This window comes from Paroedura picta, chromosome 2, assembly GCF_049243985.1.
Source record: "Paroedura picta isolate Pp20150507F chromosome 2, Ppicta_v3.0, whole genome shotgun sequence".
NCBI lineage: Eukaryota > Metazoa > Chordata > Lepidosauria > Squamata > Gekkonidae > Paroedura > Paroedura picta.
The window spans coordinates 109,428,486-109,442,263 of record NC_135370.1 but is presented as its reverse complement, the minus strand read 5'-3'; the positions used below and the strand labels follow the sequence as shown (position 1 = coordinate 109,442,263).

The window sequence follows — 13,778 nt, the reverse complement described above, 5'->3', positions numbered from 1 at the left end:
GTTGTGCTGATAACTTATTCAGCCCTGAATTTTACTTTTATATAGTAAAAATTTTACTGCTTTTGCAGGGCAGCAGCGTACTTTTAAAAATACTTACTAATGGAATTCAGGAACAGAAACTTGCATAATCTTACAAAAATCCCCTAAATATGTGATACAGATGGAATTTTGAGAGCAGAAAAACTGCAGTACAGGATAAAAGAGGGTATTCTCTGTAATATAGTTGTCACCATCTTCTGCCACCTCAGTTTCATAATTTCTTTCCCCATTCCTAATGACAATGGTATAAACTAACAAGGCCTGAAGGAAATGTGATTTTAAGCTAAGCAGTGGTGTGTGGAATTTTTCCTCTGCTTGGACAGGGAGCGGGTGCATATCTCTGAAGATCACATTCTAGTCTCATAAATGTTTCATGAACTACCTGCCACATTGTGACTATTTAAACTCTGAAGTCCCAGGAATGATGGTTGTTCCTGCAAGTATGTTGTGTGTGTGTGCCTGTGCGCTGAAATAAAGATATTTGGGAGGCACAGATATATTGCTAGCAGTAACATTTTTCTGTCCCCACATGGTATAAGGATAGAATCCCTAGATGCATTATTGCAGGAGACAGTTGTAAAACTGAAATTGGACTGAGCAAGCGAGTGACTTGGGGAATAGGCAGTCTTTCTGAATGTGGAAGCCTATTTTCTAGTTGCCATACACTTCCTGAATTAGCAGTGTAATCTGCTCATAGCAGGTCCAAATGGCTTGCCTTCTCCTGTCAGAAACTCTGTCAGAAAAATCACAGCCTGTCTGATAGTGAACTTGTCAGTGTGACAAATGGGGCACAGATAAAGATGGTGTCTTCTATGTGTGCATACATGATTGCAATAGTAGCCCAGGGTACTCAAGTCTCTCAGAGTGAAGGGTGTGTCTGTAAGAGACAAAAGCTGAAAGTCTTTTCTTACTCTTTCAGATGTAAATATTTTTACAGTATATTTATTCCCTTCTCTTTTTTCAATTTAACCTTTTTAGATATAGACAGAGAAATTCATGCAGCACCCCACACAAGTGAGAAGTTAATTCAGCTCTTCCGGAATAAAAGCGAATTCACATTCTTAGCTACCCTCCAACAGCGTGCATCAACTTCAGGAGTCATTCTATCTATACGAGAATTGGAACACAGGTAAGCAAAAAACCTGGTTTGTGTTAAATCTTCTCTCTTTGGGTCAGTTTACATATAATGTAAACCTAGGGATGGCGGCCTCCAGATGGGACCTTGGGAGCCCCCCAAATTATAGCTCATTTCCAAACTACAGAGATCCATTCTCCTTGAGAAAATAGATGCTTTGGAGGGTAGACTCTATGGCATTGTAGCCCACTGAAGTTCCTGCCCTCCCCAGGCTCCGTCCCCAAATTTCCAGGAGCTTCCCAACCTCGATCTGACAACCATACTTCACCATCCCCCTGGCAACCCTATGTAGACACCTGGCAACCCTATGCAAACCTGCTATAGTTTGGTGCTACAGAAATAAGTATTGAACTTGCATTCCATCTCCTTCTCAAGCCTCTTGAATGCCCCAATTCAATGAGGAATGTGTTGCTGTATTCAGATTGATGCGCTGATCAGAAATTGTACCAACTAGAATGGTTAAAACTTGGTTTGCTGGCAAAAGCCATATTATTAGTTCAGATTCATTAGCAAATTATGGTTTGTGCTAAATTGGGATGACTAAATTAAATAGATCATATGAGAAGACAAAACAGGTATATTTAACACAGTATCAAACCACAATGTGGTGATTCTCATATACCAGATGACTGGATATTTAAGGTCGCATAACTAGCAAGGTAATAATTTGTCGAATTAAGTTTTCTTTGTATTTCAGATTTTGAGTTACACCAAGATATGAAAATGTTGTGTCTTAGAATGGTTTTACACAACTCTGGTTTCTCTTCAGATTGCATAAATATTTCACCTTTAACCTTTTGAGGTTCTTGTTCTCTCTGCTCTATACTTTGTACTATTTTGAAAAGTGAACATTTATAGGACTAATTTTGTCAGTGTGTCATCATATCTGTTAATGGTATAATTTCTTGGCATTGAGCCAGATTAATGTTTCCACACATGCAGGGGTTTCTGCCCATGGAACATGATTTCCCCTGTTCCTCTTCCCTCCCCCCCATCCTGTAGCAGCCTGAAATGTCCTATGCAGTTCTTTTCATTGGGGAGAAGGGACCTCAAAGAACAAGATTTTGGGAGAGAAGCATTTGGGGCTGCTGAAGGGGGAGGGGCGTTTTTTAATCCAAACCGTTACTGTAAAATAGCTTACTCAAGGTTTCAAAAAAAATCTGATAATAGTTTATGAAAACTTTAAGAACAGACTTCTGTATTGTCATTTCAGAATGCACAAGTAGTAGGACTGACCGGCTTGTTCGCCTTGCAGTCCAAGGGACTCGCAAGAGTCTTCTCCAGCACCAGAGTTCAAAAGCCTCAATTCTTTGACGCTCGACCTTCCTTATGGTCCAACTTTCGCAGCCATACATAGCAACTGGGAAGACCATAGCCTTGACTAGACGCACTTTTGTTAGCAGGGTGATGTCTCTGCTTTTTAGGATGCTGTTGAGATTTGCCATAGCTTTCCTCCCCAGGAGCAAGCGTCTTTTAATTTCTTTGCTGCAGTCCCCATCTGCAGTGATCTTGGAGCCCAGGAAAATAAAATCTGTCACTACCTCAATTTCTTCCCCATCTATTTGCCAGGAATTGAGAGGGCCGGATGCCATGATCTTAGTTTTCTTGATGTTGAGTTTCAAGCCAACAACCGCTCCCCGTTGACTAGCATTCCCTGAAGTACCCTACAGAGTCTATGGCTGATTGATACTAAAATATTAACAATAGTAATATAAGGATTGGAGGTTTCAACCACTGATGAAGCCAATGAAAATGGAATTGATCTAGAAGCCGTTATGGTTGTTCCTTCTGAAATATAAAAGATGTAAAAGAAATTGTATTTACTCATTGTATATATTATTACAAACACTTTGCCTTAGAAAGGTTCTCTTTCTCTTCTACTAAAATATATGAACAATAAATCGAGATCTATATAAAAAGCAAACAACAAAAAATCCCCAAAGTGATCCAATTGAAAATGAGGGATTTAGACTTTGTTGTCAGAAAGCAGTGTTTATATATATATACAAGATTTCAACCCTGCTATTCTATATGGTTTTTAATGCCATTTTCTAAAGTGATCTAAAAATCAGGCAGGTTAACCACATGTGCATACATGACTGGTAGACAGATATTATAGTCTCTTCTCTCTCGTCCTCAGTGTTTTCTTGCCACTGCTCCTCTGGAAGTAAAAAAAAAAATCAGGGGTAAAAAAATACTACCCTTCCCAAATAGGTTGTCAAATATATACTCATCAGCCAGCAATGTATTATCAGTCTCTATAGGACAGAGCTGCTTTTTTGCCCTACTCCCCAGGGTAGGAGGCAGTCAAAAGGGAGATCTGGGCAGTTTCCCTTTAACTTTTGATTGCCTCAACTGTGGCAATTAAGAACAGGAATTGAGGGCTGTCCATTCAAGCTGAGTCCTGCAATGATGGGGTATAAAACATTTCCGAAGATTATTGATTTTAATAGAATGATGTCGAGAGGTAGGCTGTAAATGTTTTAAATGACTGGAGGATGAGACAGAAAATATGTACCTGGATGAAAAATGATATTTATACTCACATGTCAGGGATGAGGCGTCTAATTGTTAGCAAACAGATTTTTTTAGAAAGGAAGAACAATGTCCCAACATGTTGCTCCTGAGCTCCTCTCAATTCAGTATCTATTTATTTAGTAATTAAATTCCTGTACAGCTCCACAGCAAAGTTATACATACATTACAATGCTATATTTAGGGAAAAAGCCCATAAAGTAACCATTATGTGTGATTGTTTTAACTATCTGGTAATAATTTGGCAAGGAAGTAGATTAATTTAGATTAATTTAGATCACCATGAGGAAAAAATAGTTTCAGTACTTGATTTCAGTCAGATATAATTGTTGAAATTCTGAATTATTATGCATACTAATTGGTTTGAAGAGCCTCTTGGGGCGCAGAGTGGTAAGGCAGCAGACATGCAGTCTGAAAGCTCTGCCCATGAGGCTGGAAGTTCAGTCCCAGCAGCCGGTTCAAGGTTGACTCAGCCTTCCATCCTCCCGAGGTCGGTAAAATGAGTACCCAGCTTGCTGAGGGGTAAACGGTAATGACTGGGGAAGGCACTGGCAAACCACCCCGTATTGAGTCTGACATGAAAACGCTAGAGGGCGTCACCCCAAGGGTCAGACATGACTCGGTGCTTGCACAGGGGATTCCTTTATGGTAAAGGTAAAGTGGCAGACTGGGTCCGTGGGTCAGTGGTAGAGTGGCTGCTTAACATCTAGAAGGTCCCAGGTTCAATCCTCAGGTCCATTCCACACAGGTTTAATGTAGCAGGAGTGTGGCAAATTGTAATCACTACTAATATGCAGTTGTGCACAACATTGTACATAATCTGCCACACTCCTAAAACCGATCAGCAAAAAGCGCTTCGTTGTAGCGCTTCCAGGGAAATCCCAAAAAGTGGATTCACCCTCTGGAAAGCGCTACACCCTTGCAAACAATCTGAAACAGTTTCGAAAAAGTTCTGTGCGTTACCATTGTTGCAAAGTCCCTCCCCCTGGCTCTCTCCTCTGAACTTCCTGTGAAGCGATCGCCATTTTTTTTCTCGGAGCAAGCGGAGAGCAATGAACCGGTGAGCCTTCATTCACCCAGCGAGGCTTCTCCGGCTGCAGTCCCTTCACAGAGTTGCTTTAAAGCTCGCCTCAAGTCACCAAGCACAACACAGCCCCATTTGCAAGTTCCCTTTATTTTCGCCCAAAAATCGCGCCCGTGCACGGGAGGGGGGTTTCACTCGGGGGAGCGTGGCAATGATGAATCGGCAGCTCACAGGCCAGCTGCCAGCTAGATGGGCCTCTACGTTAGGAGGAAGCAAGGATTCAAGGAATCAAAGCATATTCATTGCAACGTGTGTTTTTCTTTTTTTTAAAAACATGTTCTTAAAGGGAAAGGGGCTTTTCTGGAGCATGGTAACAACTGCCCATTGGCTGCTCGCTTGATTGATGGCCAGGGGCAGGACAAAGCATAGCACAAATTGCTTCCTTTCTAGCGATTTTTGCCAAGACCGGAAACCTGTGGGAAACGATTGAAACGCAACTGGATTCCACTACAAAGGCAGGTATGCGTTACGCCGAATTCCACTATTTTAAATTCCGTTTTTTCTTTCTGAAAGCAATTTGCCACGTTGAACCTGGTGCGGAATGGGCATCAGTATTTCCAGTAGAAAGAATCAGGTACTAGGTGATGCGAAAGACCTCCAATTGAGACTCTGGAGGACTATCACCAGTCTGAGTAGATAAACACTAACTTTGATGGACTAATGGTCTGATTTAGTATAAGGAAGCTTGACACATACTCATGGACATTCTGCTGCTTCAGTCCATGCTGTGCGGTGGAGACCAGTTTTTTGGCATTAGGTGGATCTAATGTCACTGAAAGAAATTGGCCTTGTATGAGCAGGTGTGTCCATGCTAGAAGAACACTATCTTCAATAGAAGACTGTCCCTATATTATAAAACAGCACTGTGCAAGTAGGAATAAGACTGGAGCCAAGCCAGACTTTGACAGCAGGTCATAGATTCATTTAAGTCGTAATGAATAAGATGTCAGCATGACTTCTTGCATTAAATTCCAGCTTCCTTTTAATTGAAGTTATTTTATTGTGAGACTCTTATTATAAAAGAAATGAAACTAAAATGTTTTATAAATCAATTATGCTTGGAAGAGCCAATCTGAGTTGACATTTTGATAAAATAAAGATCCTGTATATTTCTTGACACGTGAAAATTCTGCTTACATCTTTTGTGTGTGTTTTGCAGCTGGCATTTTTAAAGTTCATGACTTATTTCTGTTCTCAGTGGCTCTTCTTTTCCATTTCTTGTCATCTTTGTGCATCCTGTATGGTTATAGGCTGTTTGAGGGAACATTTTGTCACACATTTTCGTAGCAGATCTTATTATATCATTTCTTGTCCCTCAAAAATTAAGTATAGGTATGTGATTAAAATCCATCCAAAAACATGTACGTAGTTCTTGCAAAAATAGCTGACAAAGTGCCTTATATCAGTGGTCCCCAACCTTTCCGAGGCTGGGGACCGGCAGGGCATCGGGCCGCGCCCCCGCGGACCGCGCCCGTGCGGGCCACGCCCGCGGATCGGGCCGCGCCCGCGGGCCGCGCCCACGGATCGGGCCGCGCCCACGCCACGCCCGCGGGCCGCGCCCACGCCGCGCCCACGGATCGGGCCGCACCCGAGCCGCGCCCGCGAGCCGCGCCCGGGCCGCGCCCACGGATCGGGCCGCGCCCGCGGATCGGGTCGAGCGGGCGTGGCCCGCACAGGCGCGGCCCGGCCCTGATTCCCTCTCCCTGCCTCCCGCAGTAAGAAGCTTCCCGGGCCGCAAGCTTGCGGCCTGGGAAGTTTTTTACTGCGGGGGCGGGGCGGGGAGAGGGAGCCGCGGCCCGGTGCCATGGCCTTTGCGGCCCGGCGCCGGGCCGCGGCCCGCAGGTTGGGGACCACTGCCTTATATAAGTAAAGGTAAAGGTATCCCCTGTGTAAGCACCGGGTCATGTCTGACCCTTGGGGTGACGCCCTCTAGCATTTTCATGGCAGACTCAATACGGGGTGGTTTGCCAGTGCCTTTCCCAGTCATTACCGTTTACCCCCCAGCAAGCTGGGTACTCATTTTACCAACCTCGGGAGGATGGAAGGCTGAGTCAACCTTGAGCCGGCTGCTGGGATTGAACTCCCAGCCTCATGGGCAAAGCTTTCAGACAACATTTCTGCTGCCTTACCTCTCTGCGCCACAAGAGGCTCGCCTTATATAAGTACCCATGCCCTAAAACCTCATGATCCCTTTTAGGCAGTAAGCATTGAAATTACTTGGTTTTTATTACATTGGCTCTGGAGATAAATAAAACAAGAGGTCAATTGAACCACATTGGGTAGTTGTCCCTTAAATACAACATGACTCTCACTTGTTTTAGGGATACTTGTTGTGCTCTCTTTTTCCTATGTTTCTTGCTTGGAGTCTGAGGGTATCACTGTCGCCACACTTAGGGTCTTTCCTCACCAGCAGCGCCGCTCTGGGGTGCTGCTGGTGCCTTGTGGTGGGGCAGCATGCTCCACTACTTCTTCTGTCCCCATGGGGGACACATTTTGGCGTTGGACCCAGTCTGCCACTGAAATATGTCCCCATGGGGGACACAGCCGCAATGGAAAGGTTCTGCTGCATGGCTGGGGTGGAGTGTGCTGTTTTTTTTTTTTTTGCAGACCACCTTCCTGCAAAAAAAAAAAAGCCACATTCATTCACATTCCCTTAAAGCGTGGCAATAGTGGCCTAATGTGCACCAGGCCCAGGCGGGGGCTACCTTGGTGGTGACATCATGTGGATGCAGTTATTATCCCCGGTTCCATATGGGCACCTTCCCAACCTTTTCCGCCTTTGTGGAATTGGCCTGAGAAAGTAATATTCGATTGGAGCATCTCCATTTAAAATTCCCTCATATTTGTTTCTATGGGCAGAACTAGACAGGATGCAAGGTCTTTGATACAGTGGAGGAATCTCTAGAGGAGATGTTGTATTTATGCACTCTCATAATGTGATCCCAAGGGCATTATATCTTTCTGTGTCCATTAGAATTTCACTGTCAGTTTTCTAGTTCTCAGCTACTTTATCTTTCTCCACACTGATTATTTTTGGATATGTTTCACATAGATTGCCTCACTAAGAGTGCCTAAGGTTGTTAGGTTAATTGTTTCAGTAGTAAGGATTATTTTGTTGTTTTGATCCTACTAATAATGTCTTCAGGTTATTTTTTGAAACTACAAGGCCTGGAAGTTACTATGCTAATGTGGCAACATCAGCAACCATGCTTTAATAAAGGCCATGGGAACTGCCAGATATAATTTTTGCTTTTCTCAGCCATTGGTACACTCTTCAGAATTGGCTGGAGGAATTTTGGAAATCCTCCATAAAACACATTACACTCAGCATATTGAAAAAGTGAGGATACTTGGTGTCAAAATTATGCACAGAAAATGTGTGTATAGAGCACTTAAGGATTTGGAAAAGTATCCTGCACTGACAATCTGTGAAGAGCTAATAACATTACAATTTGTCTAAGCTTTATGGCACTTTAATTGTTCTCAAAGAATCTTGGGGACTGTAGTTTGAGGAAGAATTCAATATTTTTAGCCTTTCTTTCAGAATTAAAGTGGTTGTGGTTTGCTTATTATTTCTTTATTTATTCAAATCATTTGTATATTAAAGAAACCCCAAAAGCAAACTGAGATGTATTGTATATGGAACAAGATTGGGGTGATATGTACCCATTCAGTTCATCCTTTTGGCCATGGCATCGTGTATCAGCTGTAGTTTCTGGGAAGTTTTCAGCTGCAGCTCCATGAAGCATGCATTGCAATAATATAATCTAGATGTTATCAGGCATGCACCACAGTGGCAAGATCTTTCCTGTCATCAGCCCCAGTCTTTACTGCTACCTGATTATCCAATAGGAGGCCCAGGTCCAGCTGCACCCTCAAGCTATAAGCCTGTTTCTTTAAGGGAAATGCAAACTATCCAGCACCATACTCTGCAATATATCTTTGAGGTAGAACAAAACTACTGCAGAGCGGTGCTTTCCAGTCCCAGCTCTAAAAGGTGGTCACTGGTATCAAGAGATATCACTGCTCAACTACTTTAAACCAATTGATGAAATATGGCTGTTTTGTTATTGTGTCATAATGAGATACTTGCCCCTTAACCTTACCATATGCATTTTTTTTAAAAAAATCATATGGCATGTGGATTGTTTGGCTGCCAGGCAAGGAACATTCAGAGGTTGTTTCATAGAATCATAGAGTTAGAAGGGGCCATACAGATCATTTAGTCCAACACCCAGGGCCATTCCGCACAAGGACCAATGTTGCCAATTGTTCACAGAATGCAGAAACGCTATATTAAATAGTGGAATTTCGTCATTCCGCATACCTTTTTTTTTAGTGGAATATAGAAGTCCCAGTAGCGTTTCATTCACTGGAATCGCAACAAAGGAAGCGATTTTTTTTTGCGCTTCTTCCCGCCCCTGGCCATCCGTCAAATGGAACAGCCGATGGGCTGTTGTGTACATACTCCCGAAAAGCCCCTTTCCCTTTTAAGAACTGTTTTTTTTAAACCAAACACACCCGTTGCAACGAATCTGTGTTAAATCATTGCAAGACCGTTTTGCTGGCGTAGGAGCTGGCGATTAATCGTTTACATGCTCTTCAAGTAGAACCCCCCCCCCACGGCCGAAATTACAAGCACTGCCAAACAGGGGGCTGTGTTGTGCTTGGGAACTTAGGGAGCTTTGTTTTACTTTAAATCACTTCTGTGGAGGGATTTTAGCCAGTGAAGCCTCATTGGTTCATTGCTTTCGCTGGTCTAAGGGAAATAAAATGGCAATCGCTTCTCCGAAAGTTCGGGGCAAGAGCGGGGGAGGGACTTTCTTTCTACCGCTACATTGAGAACACACATGTCTTTCGCTGGTTTGTTGCAACTTGTACGCAGAAGTGTAGCAGTTTTTTCAGGGGGAATCCACTTTTCCCGATTCCCCAAAAAGTGCTACCAGGAAGTGCTTTTTGCGGGAGTGTTGCAGATTGTGTGGGACATCGTGCGGAACGTTGAATTTGTAGCATTTCCCAAAGGTAAGACTTCTGCTACATTTAAGTCATGTGGAATGGCCCCCAATTTGCCATTGCCTACCCCTAGTGTTTCTTTGAGGAATTCCATGCAAATCCTTGTGGTTTTCCCATCCAAATACTAGCCAGGGTCAACTCTGCTTGGCTTCTGAGATCTGATGGGATCAGGCCTGCCTGGGCTATCCAGGTCAAGGCACTTTGCCTTAAAGAGAAAAGGACTGCACCCAACTGTTTTTGTCTTCATGAATTGTTTAAATGAATAGTTTGGATGAAGGTATCCCATGAATAAGATTCATCTAATACTCAGGAACACAGCATTGCAAGAATTTCCAGCATGTCACAGAGTTGGAAGGAACCTCCAGGTTAATCTAGTTGAACCCTCTGCACCATGCAGGAACTTACAACTACCTGCCTACACACAGTAAGCCTAATTTCATGCCCAAGTGATCCCTCCCCCCCAAATCTCCAGAATCCAGCCTGGTCTGGAGGAAATTCACCTACCATCCCACAGTGGCGATTAGCAATTCCCAGGATATGCAAAGAAGGCCCACAAGAGACAAACACTGGCACATCCTGCCCACCCACTCATAAGTTCATAAAATTTTTGTCAGATGATTATCTAGCCTTTGCTTAAAAACTTCAAAAGAAGATCTCACAATCTCCTAAGGAAGCCTGTTCCACTGAGGAACTGTTCTAACTGTGAGGAACTTCTTCCGAATGTTTAACTAGACACACTCCAGTTTCTCTACATCTTTCTTCAGTTGTGGTGCCCAAAAAGCGGTAACATCACCTTGCATAATCTGGACACTATACTTCTTTTAATACAGACCAAATTCCAGTTTGACTTTTTAGCTACCAAGTCACACTACTGACTCATGTTCAATGTATGGTCTACTAAGACCCCCAGATCCTTTTCACACATACTACTGCCAAGACAAGTCTCTCTCATCCAGTAGTGATACATTTGATTTTTCCTATCTAAACCACCTAGAGCCCCAGGGAAGGGCTGTATATAAATATATATAATACATAAAATAAAATAATAAATGAAGAACTTTACATTCACTATTTAAATTCATTTAATTCATTTTAGTCCAGTTTTCCAGATTGTCAAGATCATCCTGTATTCTGATTCTGTCTTCTCGTATATTTGCTACCCTTCCAAGTTTAGTGTCATTTGTAAATTTAATAAGCACCCCCTCTATTCCTTTATTCAAATAATTTCAAATTATGTTGAACAACATCCACTAGTCCCAGAACATATCCACTATTTATTTATTTTTATTTATTATTTAATTTTTAGACCGCCCTTCTCCCAATAGGTCTCAGGGCGGTTTACAACATAAATAGTTAAAACACAATAAAATCCCCATAAAAACCCCAATTAAAAGTTACATATAACATATCACATAACATATAGTGGCGGTGGTCACAATTCTGATCTTAGTTCAGCCTGGTGGAGAGAATAATGTTCAGAAGAGGGTGGCACCAATACAATACATCTAACCATGATCTCGGTGTTAGAGATCTCAATATTGGAGGGGATCCTCTGATGGATTAGTGGGAGAGCTGCCCTGGCCTCAACCATATGCCTGGCGGAAGAGCTCCGTCTTACAGGCCCTGCGGAAAGCTGGTAGATGCTGCAGGGCCCTTAGGTCTTCTGGGAGCTCATTCCACCAGGTTGGGGCCAGGACTGAAAAGGCCCTGGCCCAGGTCGAGGCCAGGCGAACATCCCGTGGGCCCGGGACAACCAGTAAATTCATACCCGCAGAGCGGAGTGCCCTGCGGGGGGCATAAGCAACCAAGCGGTCCCGCAGGTAGACGGGACCCAGGCCGCGTATAGCCTTAAAGGTCAATACCAATACCTTGAATCTGATTCGGAAACAAACTGGTAACCAGTGCAGATGACGAAGCACCGGCTGAATGTGGGCCCTCAAAGGTGTTCTAGTGAGGACCCTGGCAGCCGCATTTTGGACCAGCTGTAACTTCCGAGTCAAAGACAAGGGAAGGCCCGCGTAGAGCGAGTTACAGAAGTCTAATCTGGAAGTGACCGTTGCATGGATCACTGTGGCCAGGTGTTCCGAGGACAGGTAGGGCGCTAGTAGCCGGGCTTGGCGAAGATGGAAAAATGCCATCCGAGCTACGTTGGTGACCTGAGCCTCCATAGAGAGGGAGGCATCAAATGTCACTCCCAAATTCCTGGCAACTGGTGCAGGTGTTAATTGCACCCTGTTCAGGCATGGGAGGCGCGCTTCCTGGTCCTCTCCAAAAAGATAAGGAACCATTTACAAGTACTCTTTGGGTGTGATCTGTCAACCAGTTCTTGAGCCACCTAACAGTAATAGGATCCATAGTGCATTTTACCGACTTGTCAATAAGTATTCCATGTAGAACCTTATCAAAAGACTTACTGAATTCAAGGTAAACTATGTCCCCAGCATTCCCATGATTTAGCAAGATAATAACTTCCTCAAAAAAAGAGATAAGGTTACTCTGACATGATTTGTTCTTGAGAAAGCCATGCTGACTCTTGGTAATTACAGCCATCCCCTCTAGCTGCTCAAGAACCGACTATTTGATGATTTGGTCTAAAATGTTGTCCGGATCCTTCTTATTCCCCTTCTTGAAGATGGGGACAATATTTGCCTGCTTCCATCTTCTTGCACTTCACCTGTTCTGCAGGAATTGTCAAAAACAATGGACAGAGGCTCAGAAATTACATCTGCAAGTTCTTTTAGTACTCTTGCATGCAATTCATCCGGTCCAGAGGATATGGTTTCGTTTAAAGAAACTAGGTGTTTATGGACTACCCCTACAGTGATCCTAGGCCACAACTCCCATTCCTTTTTACGTGAAATGATTTTTTCACTTGTGTCTTTAGTGTGTTAGGTTTATAATTTATTTTATTTGAAACATTTTTATCCTGCCTTATGGCATTTTACACCTTGCATACAACATCTGAAAAAGCAAGCGCTGACTCACAAATTGCTGGAATTCATTATGTAAATATTTAAAGTGCCAAAAGACTTTTGAAAATTCCAGTTCCTTTTTAATATCTGTGCAGATGAGGGGGGACTTTAGCAGATATAAGGATGAGACAGAGACCAAGGAGAAGAGCTCTGGTGGTGCTGCATTGGTCTGATACTGTATCAATCATCCAAAAATTCTATAGTCCTTGTAGAGCTTTTGGCTGAGTGTCACAGTATCACCCCCAGTGATGCCTTCCCTTTTGGGTCATGCTGGAAATTATGTCATCATGTGGGGATTATGTTTGCGCCCCTTCCCACAATTTGGCCAGCCTATTTCCACTACTTCCACTCACCAACCTGATGAGCATTGGTAGGCAACAGCAGTAGTTCCCTGGCAAACAGTAAGCCTACTTTGGACTTTGATGCCTTGTTTGAAGGGATTGTCTTGGAAGTTTCAATTCCAGACAGTGGCGCCAATTTGTCTGATGCCACGGTATGTAGCATCCCTTTTCTCATGCAGCCATATTTCAGACCAATGCTACTATCACTGAACCAGACCACTGTTCACATAGTTCTTCACAGACCTCAATCAAATCCTGGTGAGAGGGAATGAAGGAGGGAATGAACTGATTAACTGTTGTTCAGAAGGCAGTCACAGAGGAAGTGTACTCAAAGGAGCAGGAAGTCTCCAGTTGACCCAATCAGGACACAGGAGGTTATTTGTTAACATCAAGAAGTTCCTGATCCAAGTATCCTAACTATACATCTCCTCCAGTGCCCCCTGTAGGATAGTCTTCATATGCTGTTCAATCATGCACACTACAGATCTTGTATTTTCCAACAACATTGAAAGCCACAGCTTTGCTTGTGGCGGAAAACAAAAGAGACACTGTATCACAATGCAGATCACACTACTAGCCTTTAGTTTTGCATGATACATGATTACTGAGCCAAGGTGCTAGATCTTGACATACTAAAAGATTGTCAGCTTGAAGCAGCA

At 43.3% G+C, this 13,778-nt stretch overlaps 1 protein-coding gene across 5 annotated transcripts in view; it reads left to right on the top strand.

The window, feature by feature from the left end:
• NELL1 (neural EGFL like 1) overlaps positions 1 to 13,778 on the top strand; it is a 705,231-nt gene that overhangs the window by 67,339 nt on the left and 624,114 nt on the right. For all 5 annotated transcript variants that reach the window (XM_077322024.1, XM_077322027.1, XM_077322026.1 and 2 more), the window contains exon 3: positions 1,018 to 1,168. In XM_077322024.1, the coding sequence (XP_077178139.1) occupies positions 1,018 to 1,168 (151 nt within the window). The remainder of the gene's footprint in view (positions 1 to 1,017; positions 1,169 to 13,778) is intronic.